Here is a 23,336-nt window from a genome sequence, read left to right on the forward strand (position 1 = left end):
GCTCCAACGGTCAAAAATTTGATCGTTGCGCTCCCCCAACGGTAAAAGAAAAAAACTATAAATGCCCCTCACCCTTTTTTTTTCACAAACTAATCCTCTCTCAAATTTCCTCTCAATTTCCTTCACAAATTCTCTTAAATCCATATTTAATTTCAATTTTCTCTCAAGTTCCTCTTAAGTTTCTCTTAACTCCCTTCTTTTAAATAATTTTAAAAATATTTTTTAAAAATTTTTTAAACCTTAAAAATTTATACGATTTCAGCAATGGCCGGAGATTTGACTCATCTTGATAAGCATCACATATCGGTGGAACAAATGAAAATGGTAAGTATTAAATTTAATTTTTAAATATTATTTAAAAATTTTTTATTTATGCATTTTTAGATAATTATTAATTTATTATTTGTTATAAAAGTCTGTAGATCGGGTATTGGAATGCAATATCCGGAATATGCATGCTCCTCCATCACCGTTGGTAGAGAACTACCTGCGGGAAGCGGGTTTTTGGCACGTGGCGACGGTAGGCCGGGGATGCAAGGTGGACCCGAAACTAATCAGTGCGTTGATCGAGAGGTGGAGACCCGAGATGCACACATTCCATCTTCCATGTGGAGAGTGCACTATCACTCTAGAAGATGTCAATCTGCAATTGGGATTATCGGTGGACGGGAACCCAGTCACCGCGTCTGCCCAATCTAGCGATTAGGGGGCGGTGTGCTACGAGCTTTTGGGCGTTATTCCGGAGAAAATGGAGGGAGGTAAGATCGAGATGGGCTGGTTTCGTGACACATTCCCTGATCCGGATGAAGATTCAACCGAAATTGAAAGAATTCGATATGCTCGGGCATACATTATTCAATTAATTGGAGGTTATCTGATGCCCGACACGTCACGGAGTCGCGTACATCTAAGATGACTGCTGAAACTCGTTGATTTTAGAGCAACCAGTGAATTGAGTTGGGGGTCTACCATCTTGGCAATGTTATATCGGGAGATGTGCGGGGTGACACGACCGAGGAGAGAAAAAATCGGAGGTTACCGGTCACTACTGCAGTCGTGGGCACGATTTCGCTTTCCATTTCTACGTCCTCGAGTGGACCACCCATATACATTCTCACTCATAACGAGGTAAATTTTATATTAGATTTTACAATTATTATGTAGATTTTTAAAAATAAAAGTATGCTAAAAATTTATTTAATTAGGTGGAACCATCCGGCAAGTCATGCTCGATTACCGTCCTCTCTTGAAGATATACGGCTTCTATTGGACCAACGGTCGGAAGCACAAGTAAGTATTAAATAAAATAGATATTTCCAAACATTCGCTAGTCGATTGATATTTAGTATTTAGTATTTAGTATTATGTATATAGCTAATATTTATATCCTGTTCATATAGTTTCAATGGACACCATACGAGGATCCGGCAATTCGGGCAGTAATCCCGAAAGAGTTCTTACAAAATCCACAAGCTTGGCACGTGAAAGTCGTGTTGATCAACTATGCAACCGTGGAGCCGCACCAAATAGACAGAGTGCTACGACGGTTTGGATGTAGACAACCGATTCCCGTGGATCTTGAGGTGTTTGATGATCAACACAAAGTCGACCTTCGGCAATTGAATACGGATTGGACGAGATACTGGTCCGAGTACATGGAAATATGGGAAGATCGTTATGAATATATACCTACTCGGAAACCAATCATCATTTCGAAGTTAGCGTGCGTTCCAGAATACATGCCATGGTTTAGGATTTATGGCAAGCCGTATTTACTGACCCCAGATGAGAGGCAGCGACAAATACGTGTCGAAAGGGAAAGGCGTGGGCCTCTAAATCCAAGACGACAAGATGACGAAGACAGCCCCTCAACGAGGCCCAAACATTCACCTGGCTCATCATCAGGGGCCATGCAATCACCAGGCCCAACGAGAGCACCGACACAGTCACTCGACACAGCAGTTCAACCGATAATACCCACGCAACCGCCTTTTCAGATGATGCCAGGTGCGTTTCCTAGGCCTTATATGTATCTTAACCCTTATATGTATCCTTTTTCGAGTCCTATGGCAGGTTGGAGCCAAATGCCCACTTCAGTTTCATTTCCTGTTATGCCGAGTGGACCGCCGATGTATAGGCCAGCGGCGCACGAGGGATCGCAAGAGGGGTTGTCGAGGAGCTCTCCTTTTTACCAATCCCCACCAACGTATAAGTTTCAAACATCGTCGCCGTTCGTGATGCAAACACCTCCACATACACTATTCTTTGAAGGTGGATCATCGTCCCAAGTCCGACAACCAGATGCCGTACCAGAAGAACCAAAATCCCCGCCGGAGGAACAACAAACGCCGTCGGAAGCTAGAGAAAGGAGGAATCCAGCGCGTAACCGTCAACGGCTGCCATGTGGCATTGTATCCCCGGGCATAGACATTGATTGCTGTATTTAAATTTATTTGTACAAATATTTTGAATATTTTGATATTATTTGATGTAATAAAATAAAAGTTTATTTGATGTAATAAAATAAAAAAATTAGTTATTTTGATATTATTTGATGTATTAAAATAGAAGTTTATTTGATGTAATAAAATAGAAATTTTTGAATATTTTGAATATTTTGAATATTTTGATATTATTTGAGAATTCTACTAACCATTAATACCCTTAACTTAAAAACACTAACCTAATTAAATTAAAACCCTAACCTAATTAAATTAAAAACCCTACCCCTTAACTTAAAAACCCTAACCTAATTAAATTAAAAACCCTAAACCCTTAACTTAAAAACCCTAACCTAATTAACCTAAAAACCTTAACCTAATTAAATTAAAAACCCTAACCTAATTTAATTAAAAACCCTAAACCCTTATCTTAAAAACTCTAACCTAATTTAATTAAAAACCCTAAACCCTTAACTTTAAAACCCTAACCTAATTAAATTAAAACCCTAACCTAATTAAATTAAAAACCCTAAACCCTTAACTTTAAAACCCTAACCTAATTAAATTAAAAACCCTAACCTAATTAAATTAAAACTCTAACCCTTAACTTTAAAACCCTAACCTAATTAAATTAAAAACCCTAATCTAATTAAATTAAAAACTCTAACCTAATTTAATTAAAAACCCTAACCTAATTAAATTAAAAATCCTAACCCTTAACTTAAAAACCCTAACCTAATTAAATTAAAAACCCTAACCTAATTAACTTAAAACCCTAACCTAATTATATTAAAAACCTTAACCTAATTAAATTAAAAACCCTAACCCTTAACTTAAAAACCCTAACCTAATTAACTTAAAAACCTTAACCTAATTAAATTAAAAACACTAACCTAATTTAATTAAAAACCCTAAACCCTTAACTTAAAAACCCTAACCCTTAACTTAAAAACCCTAACTTAATTTAATTAAAACCCTAAACCCTTAACTTTAAAACCCTAACCTAATTAACTTAAAAACTCTAACCTAATTAAATTAAAAACCCTAACCTAATAACTTAAAAACCCTAACCTAATTAAACTAAAAACCCTAACCTAATTAAATTAAAAACCCTAAACCCCTAACTTAAAAACTCTAAACTAATTTAATTAAAAAACCTAAACCCTAAACTTAAAAACCCTAACCCATTACTTAAAAACCCTAACCCCTTAACTTAAAAACCCTAAACCCTTGACTTAAAAACCCTAACCCTTAACTTTAAAACCCTAAACTAATTTAATTAAAAACCCTACACTAAATTAATAATTTTACTTTCACATAATGTTAGATTTGGAAAAATGTTTTTTCTTGGTACTAACAATTAATAATTTTATATAATTTGATAATTTTACTAATCATTAATACAATTTATCAATTAATAATTTTACATTCACATAATGTTAGATTTGGAAAAATATTTTGACTGGTACTAACAATTAATAATTTTATATAATTTGATAATTTTACTAATCATTAATACAATTTATCAATTAATAATTTTACATTCACATAATGTTAGATTTGGAAAAATGTTTTAACTGGTACTAACAATTAATAATTTTATATAATTTGAAATTTTTACTAACCATTAATACAATTTATCAATTAATAATTTCACAAACTTAATTTTTTTACAATTACATTCAACTATTGCGATTAGGGCATGATCGACTTGTATGGCCTGGATTCCTACACCATCCGCACAATTTCGTTTGACTGGCTGTTTCTCGGATATCCATATTGTTACGTATTCTAATCAAGCAAGGTCGACCCTTTGGTTTGCGACGTAATTCTCTATCCGATAACAACTTAAAATGAGCAAGAGATACGGACGACCACTTATGTTCATTTGGGACCGGTAGGAAAACGTGTCTCCAGACGTTGTACATGTTTTCTAATTTGTACACTTCGTCCACATAACTCATCGGATCCAGACGGAGATTCTGACAAGCTGCAATAACATGCGCGCATGGATAACAAAGTGCATCAAACATCCCACAGTTACAAGTCCTATTTCGCAAGTGTACACGATATTGCCCGCCAATAACACCTTGGTACGGTCTGTCAAACACTGTCACGCGAAACCATAAATTGTCTTAATTGTGACACACTGTGTGTATGGTGTTTGCCCTTGCCTTGGCCTTGTTAATTTCCTGAACTACCTTACTGCACCATACATGTCCTCCATGCATCTGACCTGCATAACTTGCTGATCGCTTTGGAAATAGTGTCGCCAAACGAAAATATGTCTCTCGCACAACCGATGTTATCGGTAGATGGCGCGTTCCTTTAAGAACAGAATTTATGCATTCAGCCAGGTTCGACGTCATATGGCCATATCGTAGGCCGTCGTCGTATGCTTGTACCCACTGTTTGAAACGTATGTTACAAAGGTAGTCCGCCCCTTCTCTGTTAATTGAACGTAAAATTGTAACACCTAAAACATCATGTAAATTAACACAAAGAAATAACACAGATATAGGCTAAATACCCATATTGGTCACTTGTCGTCATTCGTTCTTAGATGAATATTGCTTGTAGTAGTTCGAAGCAACGTGTCTTAGGCAATATCTATGGTGCGTGCGCTGCCATAAGCTTCACTGTCGATCAAATGCAACTAGTATACCGGCGCCCCGATCTGAAATAACACAGATATCAGGTTGGGGGCACACATACCTCCTTAACCTAGAGAGAAAGAAATCACAGTCATCAGACGACTCCCCCGGTGTTATTGCAAATGCAATTGGAAGAATTCTCCCACCGCCATCCTGTGCCACTGCAAGCAATAGCCGATGAGTATACCTACCAAATATAAAGGTACCGTCAATTTGTACCAACGGCTTGCAGTATGGAAATGCGTCTCGGCATTGCTTAAAAGTCCAAAACAGGCGTTTGAACACTTGGCATCCACGTAGCAATCGGCCGTTGTAGTACGCATGTTCCGTTTCAAGGTCTGTGATGGCACCTGGGACGTATCTCTCTAGCACCTGACACCACTGCCATATTTCATTATATGAGGCGTACCACCCACTATGCATCTTCTCCAACGCCTTTTGCTTAGCTATCCAAGCCTTGCGGTAAGAGGGCGTGTATCCCATTTGGCTACGGATATTGGCAATTAACACCGGCACTGAAGCTTGGGATCTACTTTTACCGTGGGTAGTATCAAACTAGCTAACATAGCTGAATCCATCTCGGGATGATCTTGTGAAACACCTATAAATCGAGTACATTAAATAATGCAACATTGCATAATAAAAGTATTATTCAGAAACCGTCAATACTATACATGCAGCACATGTATGTGGACCTTTATACTTTTTAATCTCCCACAACCCTGTCCTTTTCCTTAACGAGGCGTAGATTTTCCATGAACATGTGTCGTCTTGGACCGCACACTTCGCCTCAAACTTATCATATTTGGATTTAACGACGTGGTAGTTAACGCCGTTTTTGATGCTATGTTGTTTCAAAACACCAATAAAACTATCCAAGTTGGTAAATTAATTACCAACTTCAAATTCACCGGAATCTACCCCCCGAACTTCTACGATCACGCAACCGGTGTGGTAGATCTGGAAACTCTAACGCATCATCTGCGGACAGATCGACATTATGCATGTGGACTGGAGGTAAGTATGCTCTGAACCGTGGATTTTCTTCTTCATCTGAACTCCTTTCAGCATCTTCAGGTTTTCTTAGAATAGGCTTCGGTGCAGAAAATAAGCCAACTTCTGCACCATCCGGCCTCGGCTCTCGAGGTGGATCCACATCGGAGTCATCTTCTAACCCACAATCATCTGCAGCGTACGAGATCCCCTCACCGGTTGACGTCGTAGGGAGTACGTCATCCCTTCTTTTGGGTATTTGATAACATCCCCAATTGGATGTAGATTGCCACCCACTAGAACTTGGTGTCGTTCCAGTACGTATTTCTAGCATCAAACGTCGAGCCACCGACGTACATGTCTCATCCACCGACAGAGTGTCTTGCAGGGGATGTGCATTCGACACAACTACTGAACATGGGTTGTTCCGTATTTTGTAATCCGCTAACCGAGTGTCGGCCAGGGGTCGTGTATACATCTCGAACACCAGTCGCAAGTACATCAGTTGACGATGTAAATTGTACATATAACTCAATATAAGGTGTTCCACTAGCAAGATGAGTCTGCATCATTGCCTCCAAGCTACGAGCACCTTTTATGTCGAACGAGTCATATGTTTTCGGATCAACAGAAGAACAAAATTGATACGTGATAGACATAACTTTCATTAGCGTCGTTCCGAAAATTTTACGCCTAATTCTTTTACGAAGTTCTGTCAAATCTATGTTCTGGTTAAAAACCAGTCGCACCGTATTCTCTGACAAAAAAACAACACCATTCTCGGTGTGGCAAACCTCACCGTCGTAGTAAATAACAGCACTAATACGTTCACTCATATTTGAAAGTCTAACCTTCTTATCCTTTCTAAATTGTTTCTGCTGTGACTTATGCATTCTGAGAACATTTTCTGCCTAATTTATAACCTCAGCCCAAACATGCTACTGTAGAAAAAGCGCGTCCACGAGGACGCGATTTTCACAAATTCTTCTCAAATATTATCCTGCTAGAAGCGATTTTATACTATTTGCTCAGAAACATCAAAAAAAATTATTTATTCCATGACCTACTGTAGCATAAGCGCGTCCACGAGGGCGCAATTTCACAAATTCTTCTCAAATAGCATCCTGCTAAAAGCGATTTTATGCTATTTGATCAAAAATGTCAACTCAAAATTATTTCTTCCAGGACCTAAAAACCCTAAAAAGCCTGAACCCTAAGCCCTAAAAGCTGAAAAAACCTAACGTGGGAAAAATGGCAAAATCGCGTCCCTCGGAACGCGCCATGTGGCATGAATTCGCGTCCACGTCAGCACGATTTGCTGACGTGGCAACAAGTCGTGTCCTAGAGGGCGCGATTTGTTGCATGTCAGCAAATTGCGCTGACGTGGCTGCGATTTACTGACGCGTCCCCTGACATTGCGCTGACGTGGACGCGATTCTCCGGAAAATAGACCATTCCGGTAAATAATTAAATAATAAACCCGTTTCGGTAATTTTTTAAAGAAAGAGCTTTTTTTTTATAAAATGCCCTCAAGAAAGAATTAAAAAACAATAATTAAGTGAACATGTAAAAAATAATAATGTTGTTGACGTCAGCATTATGGTGGGAAGTTCAGACTTAAATGACGAGTGTCAGCGCATATAATTTGTATTAAACCCACAACTTCTCAACAGTAGTATCTGAGCAGCTACTTGGTGTAACGGAGAGGGGTGGAGCTGCTTTTAGGGTAAGTAAACACCAGAAAATAAAGTGAGCGGTTGAAATACAATTTGTTACATCCCATACCATCCATTACTTTGTTTTCAAAAAGTAAAATGATTTTAAAACCCCAACAAATACAGGGCATAATTATAGTTAAGTTACAAGTACAATACTATTAAAATAAAAATACAAATACATAAGTAAAATAAATTATTATTAAAATATGACAATAATACATAAATTGCCATGATTTGGTCCTGTTTATCAACTATGCCAAGGACTACAATTATAGTTCAATATTAAAATTTTCATTTTAATACAACCAACCAATTCAACTCGTTAAAGCGCCTCATCAGTTTGGTCTGCTCCACTCCCATTTTTTTTAACATTGTTGGGTTTAACTAGTCCCACCAACCGGTTCGGTTTGTCAACACAGTGAAGGGCATTGATACACAGACAAGAACTCAACAACAAAGGTTTTCACAATATACAAAATGTTCCAACTCTATTTGTCACGTAATTTTGTTCAAAAAGTACTTACATGTACCACAATTTCTGATCATCCTGAATGGGTTCTATTACTTCTCCAGCCAACTTCTTGTTATCATGCTTTAAACTAGCAATGAGAGCATGTTCGAAACCCCGCAACATCCTTGTCAAGCCTTTATTCGATCACAAATGAACCTGGGAGTAAAAGCAAGATTACAAGTCTGAACAAGTATACATGTTAAATCTGTTCATTATGTTTAAATTTCTTCCAGAAACATGTTATCATTATGATTACAGTACAAACAAGGGCAAAGAAAACATCAAAAGATATATTCAAAACCAAAGAACCATCAAATGAACTGAATGTAAGATTTTCATGGTCCGGTGTTATCGATGTGATCATCCAGATTTCTTTGTAAAGCCCTGGATAGCAAATGTGATAGCATTATTACATCACCCGTTTTCTAATTTCTATAATAAAGTCACTTAAGTTTACTTGAAAGTTTATAATTTAGGGAACCAAAATCTAACTAATACTGGCCAAGTTCCTAAAGTGGAATGTTAACCTTAACCGAGTCAAAATCATTTATAATTTGCATGTCTCGAAATATGGTGAAGTGTCTAGAAAAGGGTAATAAAATTTATTAGCAATTGAAAAGTAGGTTACTCACATGCAGGAAGGTTGGATATGTCGGCAGAAACTGCACAAGGTATTCCCAAGTTTGATAGAGCTCCTCTGATAATTCCGCACGGAAAATAGAGATGCATGCTTTGCATCGCCTTGTTGTCAGCCATGATAGAAAGCTCTTCGGATGTTCCATTTTCAGGTGATTGATCAATCGACATGCGTGTAAGCCAACAAAAACGATTATCTTGCAATACAAAGGTACCCTACAAGATAAATGTCAACAGCTTCATTAAACTTCATCACCGCAAACAGTTTTGGTCAGTTTCAGTTCCTAAACATACTCTGTGATTTGTCTTCAAGTTGTCTATCTGCTTCTTGAAGAGTTCAAACCAAAAATCCTTGCAGATGAATTTGATTGCTTCTAAATGATCGCTAAAACGTGGCCTCTCCATTGTGTACCTGGCAACGACTAAACTTTGTTATTACGACTTGTAGCATTTGAACCTCGCAAATGATCAAAGCCTGAAGATATCAGAATGCATTTCAGCAAATACATTAGGTACTATCATACTTCTTAAAGGCCCCATGGTAAATCAAATGTTGATGTTGAAGGTGACAAACAACATCAACACTATATGTAAAGAGATCATTACATAAGACAACAAGTTCAAAAATAAATCGGATAGGGACATAGATGGAAAAAGTACTATGGAAGCCTTTGTACTAGGAGTCAGATTACATTTGGCCCCTTTTTACTCAAAAGATGAGCAAAGTAGTCCCTATACATTAGATCAAAAGGTAAACTGGTCCTTCTGTTAAAAATTTCATTCATTTCTACTGTTAACAATTGGCTACTTAATGCCAACATGAGGTACACGTGATATACATGTCACTGTTTGGTTATCACGTCAGCCATACTAGTTTTTAACCGTACAAATAGATGAAACTTTTAATAGAAGAGACCAATTTGCTCTTTGATATAATGTACAAGAACCATAATTTGCCCATTTTTTTAGTAAAGGGGGCAAAATGCAATCTGACTCCTTGTACAAGTACCTCTACGGTACTTTTGCCAAACATTGACCAATATCTTATTCTAAGTAATTCCTTAAAACCATGAGATCTTTTCGGTTTCATGTAGAAACAAATGCATACAAGTTATGAAGAGTCTTCAAGACTGCAAATCAAAATTACCAAATCATTTAAACTTTTATTCTCCATATCATCTATCTTGCATTACATCATCAAACTCAATGAAAAATTGGAATTGCTAAGATAATTATATCAACAGTTACAAGCAATACCGATAATTATGAAAGCCAAGGCAAGGAGTTGCATCCATCAACAGCTACAATCAGAACTCCAAATTAAGTGTTCAGAAGACTAACAAATCATAATACATAAAAAGGCGTATTACTATTACTACAAAACTAAAACTAAGAGCATTCTTTTTCTCACATCATAAACTCACCCAAATTGACATAATCAAGATGGGTTTTCTGAATTCATTCGATTTAACTCAATCTCAAGTAATGGGTTTTTTTCTCCCTTCCTCGAAATCCAGAGACAGACAAACACACACACACAAAAGAGACATTAAATCAGAGTAACTTAAATTCAAGCTAAAGTTACCAAAACACAATTCAAATGGGCTGCTCAGATTCATAAATATGCTAATATTAACTCATTAAAAATTTGGGAATTCGGGTATTGATAAGATGTGGAAGGGTTTACCGTTCAGAGAGCTGGTGGCCGACCTGATATCCAATGGCTTCGATCCGACGGGCGGCGAGTTCAGGCTTATTAGCGTAAAATCGGTTGCAATATGTTGAAACCATTACGGTTAGTAAGCTATCGATACAGCTTTCTGAGACCTCTCTCCCCATCCTTTTTTTTTTTTCCTTTTTTCCTCCAAGAAAATGGTTAAAGCTGTCGTCTTCCTTCTTTAAAAACTATGTTTTTATAAAATTATGAATTTAGTCCCTCTATTAACCAAGTTTGATTTAATTTTACAGTAAAAGTATTGTATCAGTCTCTATATTATACCTTTAACTGCATTTTGATCGTGTACTTAAAAATCGTTTAAGCGGGTCTGTGGGCTAAATTTGATAATAATAAAAAGGACATTAAAAAAAAAGGTTTTGGTTTTTTTTTTGAGATATTTAAGAAAATAGATCTATTTTAAAAAGAGAAGGGAAAACGCATTCAGCAAAATACGTTTTCTACTTATGTGACAGGAAAGTGCGTATTGCGGTACGCGTTTTCCCAACTTTACCCAACAATAAAATTGCAACGGTCACAAAACCCAATGACCATAAAACAACTAGTTTATTTGCTATATAAGCCTTAGCCATTTTCTTAACTTTGCATTCAAATTCAATTCTTTCAATTCTCTCAAGTTTTTAATTCTCGATTTTTCATTAAATTTTTCTAAAATTCTTGTTATTTTAATTATCTATTTCATATTTTATTCGTTTTAATTTATTTTTATAATGATAAATACTCTTATTCGTTTCGATGACAACCACATTTCCGGCGTCCAATTGCAAATGGTAATAAAATATTTTTAATTTTAATTAAGTTCATTTTTAAGTTGTTAACATTTTTTTTATGTTCAAGCCGAAGATCAAATTTTGAAGACGTACATACACAATTTATCATCAAAGTCATCGCGTGTAATTGAACGATACTTGCAAAAGCCGAGATTCTTGCATATGTCTCGTATGCTAGGGGGTGTAGATTGGATCCCACACTTATCAACGTGTTGGTGAAAAGATGGAGATCTGAGACACACATTTCATCTTCCATGCAATGAGTGTACAATCACACTTAAGAATGCAGCTTTACAATTTGGTTTACTAGTGGATGGGCCAATCGTTACGGGATCAGTGATCGTTGGCGGTTGGAGCGGCATTTGTGAGCAACTCTTAGGCAAGGTGTCGAACAAGTTTTTTGGTAGTCGAATAGAGATGAAATGGTTGGAAGATAATTCTGGTTATCTTGATGACACCTCAAATGCCCTTGAAAAAGAAAAACATGCCCGAGCATTCATCCTAAGGTTAGTCAATGATGTTTTAATGCCCGATAAATCTCGAAATCTGGTACATCTAAGGTGGCTACTAAAACTCGTCGACTTGAAAGAAACTGATCAACTCAGTTACGGATTAGTCGTGTTGGCCACATTGTACTGAAAGATGTGTTGGGCGATGCAATTATAAAAAAATAAAATCGGTGGTTACATACTCCTTATGCAGTCTTGGGCATGGTATCAACTATCATTTTTACGTCCCTGAGTTGACGCCCTTTATACTTACCCACTCGTAACAAGGTATAATTTATTTGATAATATAGTTATCATAATATTTTTCATCATTATATTTTTGAAATAACATATTATTTGAATAGATGGAACACTCGCGCAAGTCATGTAGGACTACCAGAGGAGCTCGAAGATATCCAATACTATTAGATCAACAATCGAAAACTGATGTTAGTTTTTAAAATTTTCAATTATGTATTATTTACCTAAGGATTTGAAAGTTAATATTATGTAGGTAATAGAATTTATCATTTCGTATTATAGTTAGAATGGATGTCATACGCCAATCTGAGAATTCGAGCATGCATCCCGGTTGAATATTTGGCCAATCCCAAAATCTGGCATATGAAGATGCCATTGATAGTTTATGTAGGGGTGTTCATTCGGTTAACCGACCCGAAATTACTATAACCGAATTAACCGACCTTCCAAAAATTTTAACCGTTAACCGAACCGATTTTTTTTTTAAAAATTTAACCGAACCGAAATTTTTTCGGTTAATAAGGTCGGTTAACCGAATTAACCGAAAATTATGTATTTTTTATTTTTGGTTAAAAATTACCCGAATTACCCGAATTACCCGAATTAACCGAATTAACCGAATTAACCGAATTACCGAAAAATACCCGAATTTTTTTTTATTTTTTATTTTTAAAATTTAAAAAATTTATAAATTATTAAAGTAAATTGGGTTTTAGACTTTAGTAAATTGGGTTGTCTTTTAGTTTTAGTTTTATTGGATTGGGTAATTGGGTAAGCTTTAGTTTTAGTTTTATTGGGTTGGGTAATTGAGTTTCGGTTGGGTTGGATAATTTTATTTATTAATTTTTTCGGTTAACCGAAAATTTTCGGTTAACCGACCGGTTTCGAACCGAATTAACCGTTAACCGAAAAATCATAAAAAATTAACCGACCCCCGACCGAAAAAATTCGGTTAACCGACCGATTAACCGAATTCGGTCGGTTAACCGAATTTTTTCGGTTTTACCCGAATTATGCACACCCCTAAGTTTATGCGAAGGTGGAGATGCACGAATCCGATCGAGTAATGAGGCAGTTCAAGTTTAGGCAAACTATTCTTCCATCACCTTAAGACATCAGACCACTGTACAAGGTCGACTTGCGAGGGAGAATCGATGAAGATTGGCCTACATTCCACGGACAATATATCAACATTTGGCAACCTCTCTCGACTACATGTCATGGTTTAGACATCATGACAAATCATATCTTCTATTTGAGGAGGCAAGGACTAGGCAACGTCGTACTAGGAGGCTAAGACTATAACACCCTTAACCCGTATCCATCACCGGAATAGGGATTTCAGGAATTCTACAGCAAGTTAACAGAAATAAACAAGTAAAAATCATGATTATTACAATATAATTTCTCAAATACCATAAAGTAATTGACTGACAATTATAACTTACATCTATGAGGCTTAAATCGAGCTTAAGGGACTAAAGAAATAATCTTAAAACTCTCAAAGAATAATTTGAAACAAGTCAAGAAAATTTAGGAAAATATGAAAAGTTTCAAAAATAGAGGACACACAGTCGTGTGGCCAGGTCGTGTAGAATGCCCTAGACCGTGTGACTTTCGAAGTTGGGACACACGGCCGTGTCTCAGCCTGTATAACTCACTGACTTGAGACACACAATCGTGTCGTAGGCCATGTGTCAGGCTGTGTAACTCTCTGACTTGATACACACGACCGTGTCACAGACCGTGTATGGCACACGACCATGTGGCAGCTCATGTCCCAAGCCGTGTGTATCTAAATGAACCTTAAACATCAAGTTTACTACTTCAAGATTTCTTGGACACTATGCAATCCATTTACTAGTCATTAGACCTATTTAAAATGCCATTAAACATACTCAAATCATGCTAAATTAACCATCTTAAGTGCCTAAATACCTAACCATCTTAAAATGCTAAATCAACTTATACAACAATATAAATCATCAACCATTCATTCATTCAAAACATATAATCTTATCAATTTTAAGCTAAATACCTAACCTTATAACTTGCTAAGTTAATATCAAACATGTATCATATTTATTCCTAGCAAAGCTTACCAAAAACTTAACCACAACTTCACGAAATGAACTATATTCACCACCAAACCTAGCAACCATGTAATTATCATCATATTACAAGACAACATCGATCAAAAGATTAACTAATTACATGCCTTATAGATATATATATCAAACGAGGTTATTGACATAATGACCTATTACATGCCATATAATCCAAAATAAACGCTCAAAAACTATCGAAATCGGATGGATAGTGTGACTTGAGTGCTGATCTAATTGCACCTCTTACGAAATGATATCTACAAGAAAATGCAAGTAACACAAGTAAGCTTATTGAAGCTTAGTAAGTTCAAAGGACAAAAACAATAAATCTTACCAAAGTAAATATAACAATTTAATCAAATATAATCAACAATAAATGTTTCCTGTCATCCACAATTGCAAACCAGTGAATTACATAGTTCAATTCAAAGCTCATATAATAATTTCCAGAAAGCATACATGTCCACAACAGAGTCAATTCAAGATGTCAAGTACATGTCATGCCATTCAAAGTCATTAAACAAATTATAGTACAATAATTTACGACCTGATGAACGACTTACAGATACGAGTACACAAGTAGTCCAATCGAAACACGCCAAACACTCATAAGAGTTAATCCGACCAATAGCACGCATTAGCACTAAGTGACTAGCTCGTAAGTTATACATCCACCTCCATAACTCGTCAGAATAGGATAGTATAACACGAGGGTTCGTAACAAATGCTGAACCTTGGAATACTCAGGAAAAATATGTAAATCACACCACATCAATCTCCACTCCAATCCCTCATAACATGCCATCCTTCGGTTGTACTTTATCTCGCGTTCATCCAGCTCAAGTACCGAAATTTGATATCATTTTCCAAATAACTTTACATCATCAATAGAACCATTAATGTTCACTATTTCATATCATATCATCATACATTTCATAAAGATATTAAATTACAAACCGAACGAACTTACCTGGACTGAATTGTAATAGTTGCAAAAGTTTAGGGACTATTCCACAATTTTCTCTTTTCTACGTAAGCCAATAGGGACTTGATCTAAAATGTAAAATTTTTCCTGTATTAGCTTATATTTCATATTCCAATTAATTATGCATTTTATACCCTTTTATTTTAAAATTTACACAATTGCCCCTAACTTTTATAATTTATGCAATTTAGTCATTTAACCCGAAAATAATAAAATTAACCATTTTATCAAGTCAAAATTTATAGAAAAATAATCTAGGCCCTTAAAAAGTCCCAATTATACCTCTAATTCACAATCAAACCTTGAAATTTTGACATTTTAACAATTTAATCCTTAAATCAAAAACTAATAAAAATTACTTCATAAAACAACCAAATATCACAATCAGAACTTCAAACACATAATATTCATTAAAAAAAACAAGATTCATCAATGGCAACTTCTAAAATTTTTAACAAATTCAAAAACGAAGGTACGAGTTAGCTGGACCTAGTTGTAATGATATCAAAAACATAAAAATTACTAGAAACGGGCATAATTTCACTTACATGCATCCATCAAAAGCCACCGAACCTTCAAGCTCTTGAAAATGGAGGTTTCAACCAAGAAAGAAGAAAAAATGAAGAAAATGATTGAATTTTCATTATGTTTTAAGTTGATTTTAACTTATTTACAAATTGCCATTAACTAAATTTTCTTTCAATTTTTTCTTTAATTTTCACTTCAATACCGTCCACTACCAAACAATAAGGTCTAATTGCCTTATTGGCCCTCCCACATTTATTAGTTAAGCTATTAAATTATCTAAATGCAATAGTTACTAAGTTTTGCACCTTTTTCAATTTAGCCCATTTTCTTTAATTAACTATCTAAACATTAAAAATTTCTTAACCAAATTTTAATATCACTCTAATGACTCCATAAATATTCTATAAATAATATTTACGGGCCGACACGATGGAAATTTGTGGTACCGAAACCACTGTTCCATCACTACTGAAAAACGGGTTGTTACAAAGACAACCCCACATCAATCCAAGGTTGGGAGTGCGTGCCTTGACGGAGTCATCATCAGCTCCAACCCAACACGAGGCACTGAGGGCTACACCACCTCTCGGTCAATATGATTCATATTATTCTGGTACTTTCACTAACCCTGTTATTTTTACACAAGCACCACCGTACCTTGCTTCAACACCTTTTCCAAGTATGTTGTTTGCACCACCCGTATGAACAGAAAGTATGTCCATGAATGCAAACACTTTATCATGTTAAACAATGAAATAGGAAATAGTGGCAACTACATACCCATGTTAATAACTTTACTCGCTGAGCATTCGAATGGTATCGACCTATATAGTTAAACCCTATATGTCGTAGACAATACCTATGGTGTGTATAGTCCTAGAGGCTTTCATGTTGTTCAATTGCCTTCTGTATTTCGTGTCCCCTGTTGAAAATGACGCATATATTAGGTCGTGGCACAACATGCCTTTTCAAGTGAGTCAAGAAGAAATCTCAATCATTTGCAGGATTTTAAATTACCATCCTTTGCAACAACCAACAACAACCAATACTCATATCTCTCATACATGAACGTGCCATCAATTTGTACAAGTGGCTTACAGTACCGAAATATTATTCTGCATTGCTTGAAAGTCTAGAAAAAACGATAGAGAACTCTTTTCCCATGGACTAAGCGATTGCGAAAATATGCAAGCCAAACCTTGAATAAATTATTTTGGGAAAGGAGTCCTTGCCTTGAATGATTTATGCCTATGTAGAAGATAATTGGAGACTACTGAGCACCTTTTTAAATGATGCTTGGGGAACTCTTTGCAATAATGGTTCGAATGTACTGCAAGAATCACTTGTATGGAAGGTTTGGCTGAAGTCAACCATTGATTCAAAGTATTTCCGTAGCACACATCATATCCCTATGCATCTTGTTTTTAGCTTTTATTTGTGGGAAATCTGGTTGCTAAGGAACGCCATTATTTTTTGTAACAAGTATTTATTTTTGAAAAAAGACTGGCTGGATTATTATTATTAAAAATAAAACAAGACTCGGACACTATCAAAACAACCCAACAAAACCTAAAAAAATCAAGGAACCCAGCCACCCAAACAGGCACTTTCCTTAACTCTTAAATATTTGAAAACAACAAAGTCCCTTCAGATTTCTTTTTTGCTTCTTGGAAAACCACTATGTGTCTGCTCTTGTTCATACCGATTCGTCTAAAACAAGAAAAATAATCTTCAAATAGCTCTTAACATGTAAGCACCTATTACTGACCTTTAAATTCCTTCTGTTTGCAGCTTTTGAAATCACTGATAAGGCGCCCCCTTCTATCTCCACCATCGTAAGTTCGACATGCAGTTCCATCTCAGTCGCCTGTGAACATGCCAATGCCTCAACCGCAAACGGTGAGGGTATGTTACCATATAGTGAGCTTTTTGAAAATAGCACCCTACCATTTGCATCTTTGATGATAATTCCAAAACATGATTTGTTGTTGTGCTTGCAATACGCTGCATCAAAATTTATTTTAACAAACTGGTCGTTTGGTGCCTTCCATCGTGCTTGCACACTTTAACTTTACTGGTGTTTTTTTCACTAGTTCCATCAATTTCTCTCAAATAATTTCTGATGAAATTTGCCTTCATGCACTAGCTGGTTTCCTCCCAGTCCATATAGCCCAAAAAAGCACAACCAAAGATTCTCCAAAGGTATTTAGAATTGTTTTCAGCGAATTGATTCAACCAATCTTTAATATGCATATCTGATGATGCTAATGGCCACATAATGCCCAACTGTTGTCAAATCTCCTTTGATTTCAGACAATCCCGAAACACATGTTCCACTATTTTGATACCATTCGCACATCTAAAGCATTCTGGCGTTCCCATTAATCTCCTGTAATTTAGATTAGCAAAATAGGCAGAAAGTTTTTTTGTAGTTCTTCATACTATAATTTTTATTTTGGTGGGCAGATCCAATATCTATAACTTTTTGTAAAGTGTTGAATGGGAATGATGAGTCCCATTTGTGTTTGCCTCATGATTTTCTTGTAACAGTCTATAAGCACTAAGCATTGTATACTCCCTCAACCCCTCACCTCCGCAAGCTAGGAAACCTTCATGTGGAAACTGTCTCAAAGGAATACTTAAAATTCATTGGGCCTCCATCTCGTCAAAGGTTGATCGAATAATTCCTTCTCTCCCTTTCCCCATAGCTGGATCAATCAAATCGGCCACAGTTTGTATATCTTGATTGGTAACAGGTTGTTGAATTTTGTAATTTGAATTCTCAAGAATCCAAGCATCATCTCTAACCAAAACTGTTGTCCCTATACTAATTCTCCAACACATCTCAGACGTAAGAAGACCCTTTGTAGCCCACACACTTTTTCACGTATACGAAGGTAGATTTCCTAAATTCAACTCTAAAAAGTTCGTATTCGAAAAATATTCTACCTTTAATGATCTCGTTAACAAGGAATTAGGATAATTAATCAAGCGCCAACCTTGCTTAGCAAGCAAGGCCAAATTAAACTTTGCTAGACAGTGGAAAGCCATGCCCCCATACTAAAATTCACATAACTGTCTCCAATTGCACCAATGAATTCCACGTTTATTACTACTTTTGCATCCACAAGAAATTACCAATAATCAATCTGCTTTTACTAGAGAGATCATTAGTAAGTCAAGCGAATTCTTTACTCTAAATTGCAAATTGATTTGCCACCCTCTTCCTAGATTTGTGCACGTTCAATGGCAGCTCCTAGTTACCGGTGCCTTTAAGCTTAATACGGACAAATCCTCACTAGGAAATCCGGGCATTGGAGGAGATGGTTCGATCATTAAAAATGATGAAGGAAACTGGATAAAAGGATCTATATACGTATCCCATTGGTTACTAATGTATGGATCGAGTTGCAGGCACTCCGGGATGGCCTTTCCCTTGCACTTCAAATGAACATTGCTCAATTAGATATTAATAGCATTCAGTCTAACAACTGGTTTGTTTGCACTCTTGTTAATGACTGCAAGTCACTCGTGACTTAATTTAATCGAGCCTCATTCACATTTCTTTGCGTTCTTGTTAATGACTGCAAGTCACTCATGACTAAATTTATAGGAAAAGAAACTAATAGGCTGGCGTGACTAGAGAATAGTCTATAGCTCTATTCTATATCGTACTCTTGTTTAATTTATGAATAAAAAATCATCATTTCAAAAAATAATAAACATAAAATATATAATTAATAAATATTCAGTAATAATATTTATAAAAAATAAAAAGATAATATATATAAACAAGTTAAATATAAATAACTCATTTTGTACCAAGTTGAACATGAGCCTAAGCCCGATCTAAACCCACTCATATACACCATCACAATATAACTTACAATTTATCAGTAAAAAATAAAGAATACAATATTCTTATTAGTCAATGATGAAACTCGATTTGAATGAATAAATGAATCAATCAACAGCTTATGTTTAGGAATTTTCAATTTCGAAGCAGTTTACTATGGATAAGAACAGAAGTCACATTGGACCCAACGTAAAATCCTACGTTCGAAATTCAAAGTTCAAACCGTCAAACAAAACTTCAAACGTTGAATTGAAGGTCACACAATACTGTAAAGGTAGGTGGTTGCTATGCTAAAATTCAAACCCAAACTCCAAATATTGTCGACTTTATAGTCAAATTACAAAGATAAAAGATGGGTTTCATGCACAATTAACCATGAAAATGGCTTGAAGCATTCATGAATCATGAGACCCTTACCAGGAAGTAAAGCACCAAAATTAAGCATTCAGCAAAAGACAGCTTACTATAAATGGCTAAAGCATCCGTTAAGAGACCACACTCCTTTGAGTCTGAAAACCAACACAAAACAAGGGTTCTTTTACTTTTATTCACAAACTTCCTAGTTCACATACAGAGTTTGCTCCTAGGCCATTGCATCTCCACTCAATGTATTATTCCCGCTCACCAGGACTGAAATTTCACCCTTGCAGACCGATAATACCGCAAGCTACTCTACCACCAGCATTTCCGGTGCTTTTGCTAAGCTCATGCCCCCCCTTGCCAAGGTCATCCGGATCAGCATGGACAACGACAGCTCTTCCAATAATGGAGTGTGGCCCAGAGAGAGGAATCTACCAAAGCATAATACAGTAATTTTCAGAAATGGCCACAAGCATAAGAGAAAGGAAATCAAACATAAGCACAGATGAATAAGGAGTTCAAAAAAAAAAAACCTGTTTGTCGACAATAGAGAAACTCGCAGAGCCTGTACCACCATAAATAAAATTAACAGTATAAGCCATACAAAATCCTTAAACACCAATATTGAGTTGAAATATTTCAACATGTTAGTAATGAACTAGAAGGCAAATATTCATACCATCAGCACCAACAGTGACATTTCCTAGATCACCAGCATGGCGATTCACATCTTCAGGAGCACCATGCTCTTTTCCAGCAGGATTGAAGTGAGGTCCTGCAAAGATATTAATCACGATGAATTACATCCAAAGATGCAAGAAATCAATAAAGTCAACTTCCTGTCATTTTTCCCCTTTCTCATTCAAATTCCATACAAAAAGGAAAAACAAATCCAACTTTCAGACTTTACCTGTTGACATGCAACCATTTGTTGTGTCCCCTAGGGCATGAACATGGAACCCATGGAGGCCAGGCTTAAGACCAGAAATGTTCCCCGTCGCTGTAGTTGGGCCTGGAAAGCGAAGGAAAGGTTAAATAACTTCGACAAGAAAGACAGAAGTACAGAAACCAAGTGCTATCAGGGTTGCAATCTACCATCTCCCTCTTGAGTGAAGAAAACAGTTCCACTAACACCTTCACTGCTGCTAAGGACAGCCACTGCTTTCACCATTTTTCTGTGATCTATACTACACAATGTTAGACATGGAAGTAAATAATTTTACCTAAATAAAAGATATCTTTGATAGATACATTTATAATGATGAAATAAAAGGTTCAAAAAGTATAACTATGATGAACCATACTACTTGCCCCAAATTTTTTGCTCCCTGAGATGATATATAATTATTGGATAAATTCAAATGCAATCAAACGAATATTTTATCCCATGTCAAAGAATGCAAAAACATGGAACAATTGTGATAGGCAGACCATTATTTTCCAATTGTGATAGCTTACATAAAAGGTTAAAATATTTAAAAGAAAAACTCTTTAACTTTATTAGTTAACCTAGGTAGTTTCAATGTACCCAAATGAGCCTTAACCTTTATTTTGCACTCATATAAGGCATTCCCCTTCAATTTGTGCCAAATAAGCTCTTAACCTTCAACTTAAATAAACCCTTAAAATAATTGATTTTTATTTGAAATGAAATTTTATTTAGGTACAAATAGAAAGATAAGCTCTTAGTTGGTACAATAGATTCAAGAGCCATTCTTAATGTTTAGCATATATAAAATCAGAAGGTAGTCTTTGTTTCGTATCATCACAATCATTTTAAGACCCTTTGCAAATAAAGGCTAGTAGTTTCCAAGAGTAATTAATTATAGTCCAATAGCACCACAAATGTAAACTAATTAAAATTCCCCAAATAATGATAAAAATTACAAAAGCTAAACATTCACCATAAACTATCATTTATCCCAACAAAAAAGGGAATAGTTTATCCACCACTTTAATCATACAACAGAAAAAAAATAAAAAAATAAAAAATAAACTCTCTCAAAGAATACAAAATAAAACAATGAAAAGAAAACCAAAAACTTGAAAATGAACTCAGCACTAGATGTTCTTCAATATGTAATTTTAAATATATATTCTTAATTTTTCAATCATCAACCAAGTTCACACGGCTTTGAATCAAAGATCTTCCAGTTATCCTACAAAGAGGGGGGAAAAAAAAGAAATACAAGCAGCAGCGAAATCTAGGTTAAAAAAATAAAAAGAAAAGGACATCTAGAAAGATCTTTCATAAAAGCTGAAGAACATCAAAATTAAGCTTAAGCTATAGTGAAATAATCAGGTCAATGCTTTAAAACCCTAAAAATCGAAAATCATGACTGTCAAACCGAAAAACAATAAAGAACTTGAAAAATTGAGCTACCTCCTTCGGAACTAGATCTCCTTCAACATGTATTTGTTTATGATTTTTGTCTTAAGTTTTTCAATCATCAAGCAAAAAATAGGATTCACACAAACTGATCAGACAGAATTTTTGTTTTTAAAAAAAGAAGAGAATTCTAGAACGATCTTCCATAAAAGGTGAAGAGGAGCAAAATCAAGGTTAAGATAGAGAGAAATGAAAGAAGCGGAAGGTTTAGAAGCCTAAAAATTGAAGGAGAATATGAAAGTCAAAAGAAGCTTACCTCAGAACACCCCTTCAGAGTAAACAAACAAATGAGTGTGGTGTTTGTTTAGGAATTTATAGAAACGGGTGGGAATCAGAGGAGAAGGCTTTATCGCCAACTACCCATTTGAGGGTACAATGGGAATTCAACTGACTGCTAATTAAAATATCTATTTGTGCATTTGGCCAAAGTGATGATAAATGTAAATGAAATATTAATTTTAAAAAATAAGGTTGAATTGTTTTTATATGTTTTTCAATAATATTTAAAATTTTAGTATATTATATTTTATAAATTTACTTAGATATCTTATTAATTAAGTATTTTTTAAAATGAAATGAGCATAAATATTAAATAAATAACTGAAAACTTTTTAAAATTAAAAAAGTTAAAACATAATTAATTTAAAATATTTTAAGATAAAAAATAAATAAATAAAATTAAAGTAATTGAAAGCTAGTAGTAAGTGAGAAAGGAATTGAGAAAAGGGTAAAAAATAATTTTAAGCTTCAGTAGAGGGTTCAATTAGCAATTGGACCCTTCGTCGTCCCGCTGAGCCCACCCAGTGCATTTCAGCGCGTTGGACTTGGGTTTTTAAAGAAGAGCATGTCACAACATGTTTGGTTCAGGGTATTGCTATTACGGGTCTAATACATTACTGACCT

General features: G+C 35.5%; 2 protein-coding genes across 4 annotated transcripts; both read right to left on the bottom strand.

Annotated features, from left to right (window-relative positions):
• Nucleotides 1–7,986: 7,986 nt before the first annotated feature.
• LOC107895025 (trafficking protein particle complex subunit 6B) lies at nucleotides 7,987–11,105 on the bottom strand. Its single transcript, XM_016820215.2, has 4 exons — nucleotides 10,641–11,105; nucleotides 9,248–9,365; nucleotides 8,950–9,169; nucleotides 7,987–8,473 (listed from the first exon to the last, which is right to left on the bottom strand). Exons 1-4 carry the CDS (start codon nucleotides 10,790–10,792, stop codon nucleotides 8,454–8,456), a joined length of 510 nt encoding a protein of 169 aa, XP_016675704.1. The 5' UTR covers nucleotides 10,793–11,105; the 3' UTR covers nucleotides 7,987–8,453.
• An 8,875-nt stretch (nucleotides 11,106–19,980) lies between these two features.
• Nucleotides 19,981–22,803, bottom strand: LOC107895027 (superoxide dismutase [Cu-Zn]). 3 transcript variants are annotated; one of them, XM_016820216.2, is made up of 6 exons: nucleotides 22,690–22,803; nucleotides 21,140–21,226; nucleotides 20,955–21,056; nucleotides 20,724–20,819; nucleotides 20,578–20,609; nucleotides 19,981–20,475 (listed from the first exon to the last, which is right to left on the bottom strand). In XM_016820216.2, exons 2-6 carry the CDS (start codon nucleotides 21,213–21,215, stop codon nucleotides 20,323–20,325), a joined length of 459 nt encoding a protein of 152 aa, XP_016675705.1. In that variant the 5' UTR covers nucleotides 21,216–21,226; nucleotides 22,690–22,803; the 3' UTR covers nucleotides 19,981–20,322. The 3 variants fall into 3 exon arrangements, with proteins under 3 accessions (XP_016675705.1, XP_040964789.1, XP_016675706.1); XM_041108855.1 differs by having other exon boundaries at nucleotides 21,140–21,231; XM_016820217.2 differs by having other exon boundaries at nucleotides 22,428–22,803.
• Nucleotides 22,804–23,336: the final 533 nt, after the last annotated feature.

This window comes from Gossypium hirsutum, chromosome D13 (assembly GCF_007990345.1).
Source record: "Gossypium hirsutum isolate 1008001.06 chromosome D13, Gossypium_hirsutum_v2.1, whole genome shotgun sequence".
NCBI lineage: Eukaryota > Viridiplantae > Streptophyta > Magnoliopsida > Malvales > Malvaceae > Gossypium > Gossypium hirsutum.

Coding starts and splice junctions, on each gene's coding strand:
- LOC107895027 (XM_016820216.2), bottom strand. CDS start 21,215: ATGGTGAAAGCAGTGGCTGTCCTTAGCAGCAGTGAAGGTGTTAGTGGA. Junction 21,057..21,139: donor CTTCACTCAAGAGGGAGATG/GTAGATTGCAAC, acceptor TTCGCTTTCCAG/GCCCAACTACAGCGACGGGG. Junction 20,820..20,954: donor AAATGGTTGCATGTCAACAG/GTAAAGTCTGAA, acceptor ATATCTTTGCAG/GACCTCACTTCAATCCTGCT.
- LOC107895025 (XM_016820215.2), bottom strand. CDS start 10,792: ATGGGGAGAGAGGTCTCAGAAAGCTGTATCGATAGCTTACTAACCGTA. Junction 9,170..9,247: donor ACTTGAAGACAAATCACAGA/GTATGTTTAGGA, acceptor TTTATCTTGTAG/GGTACCTTTGTATTGCAAGA. Junction 8,474..8,949: donor CATATCCAACCTTCCTGCAT/GTGAGTAACCTA, acceptor TTTTACTCCCAG/GTTCATTTGTGATCGAATAA.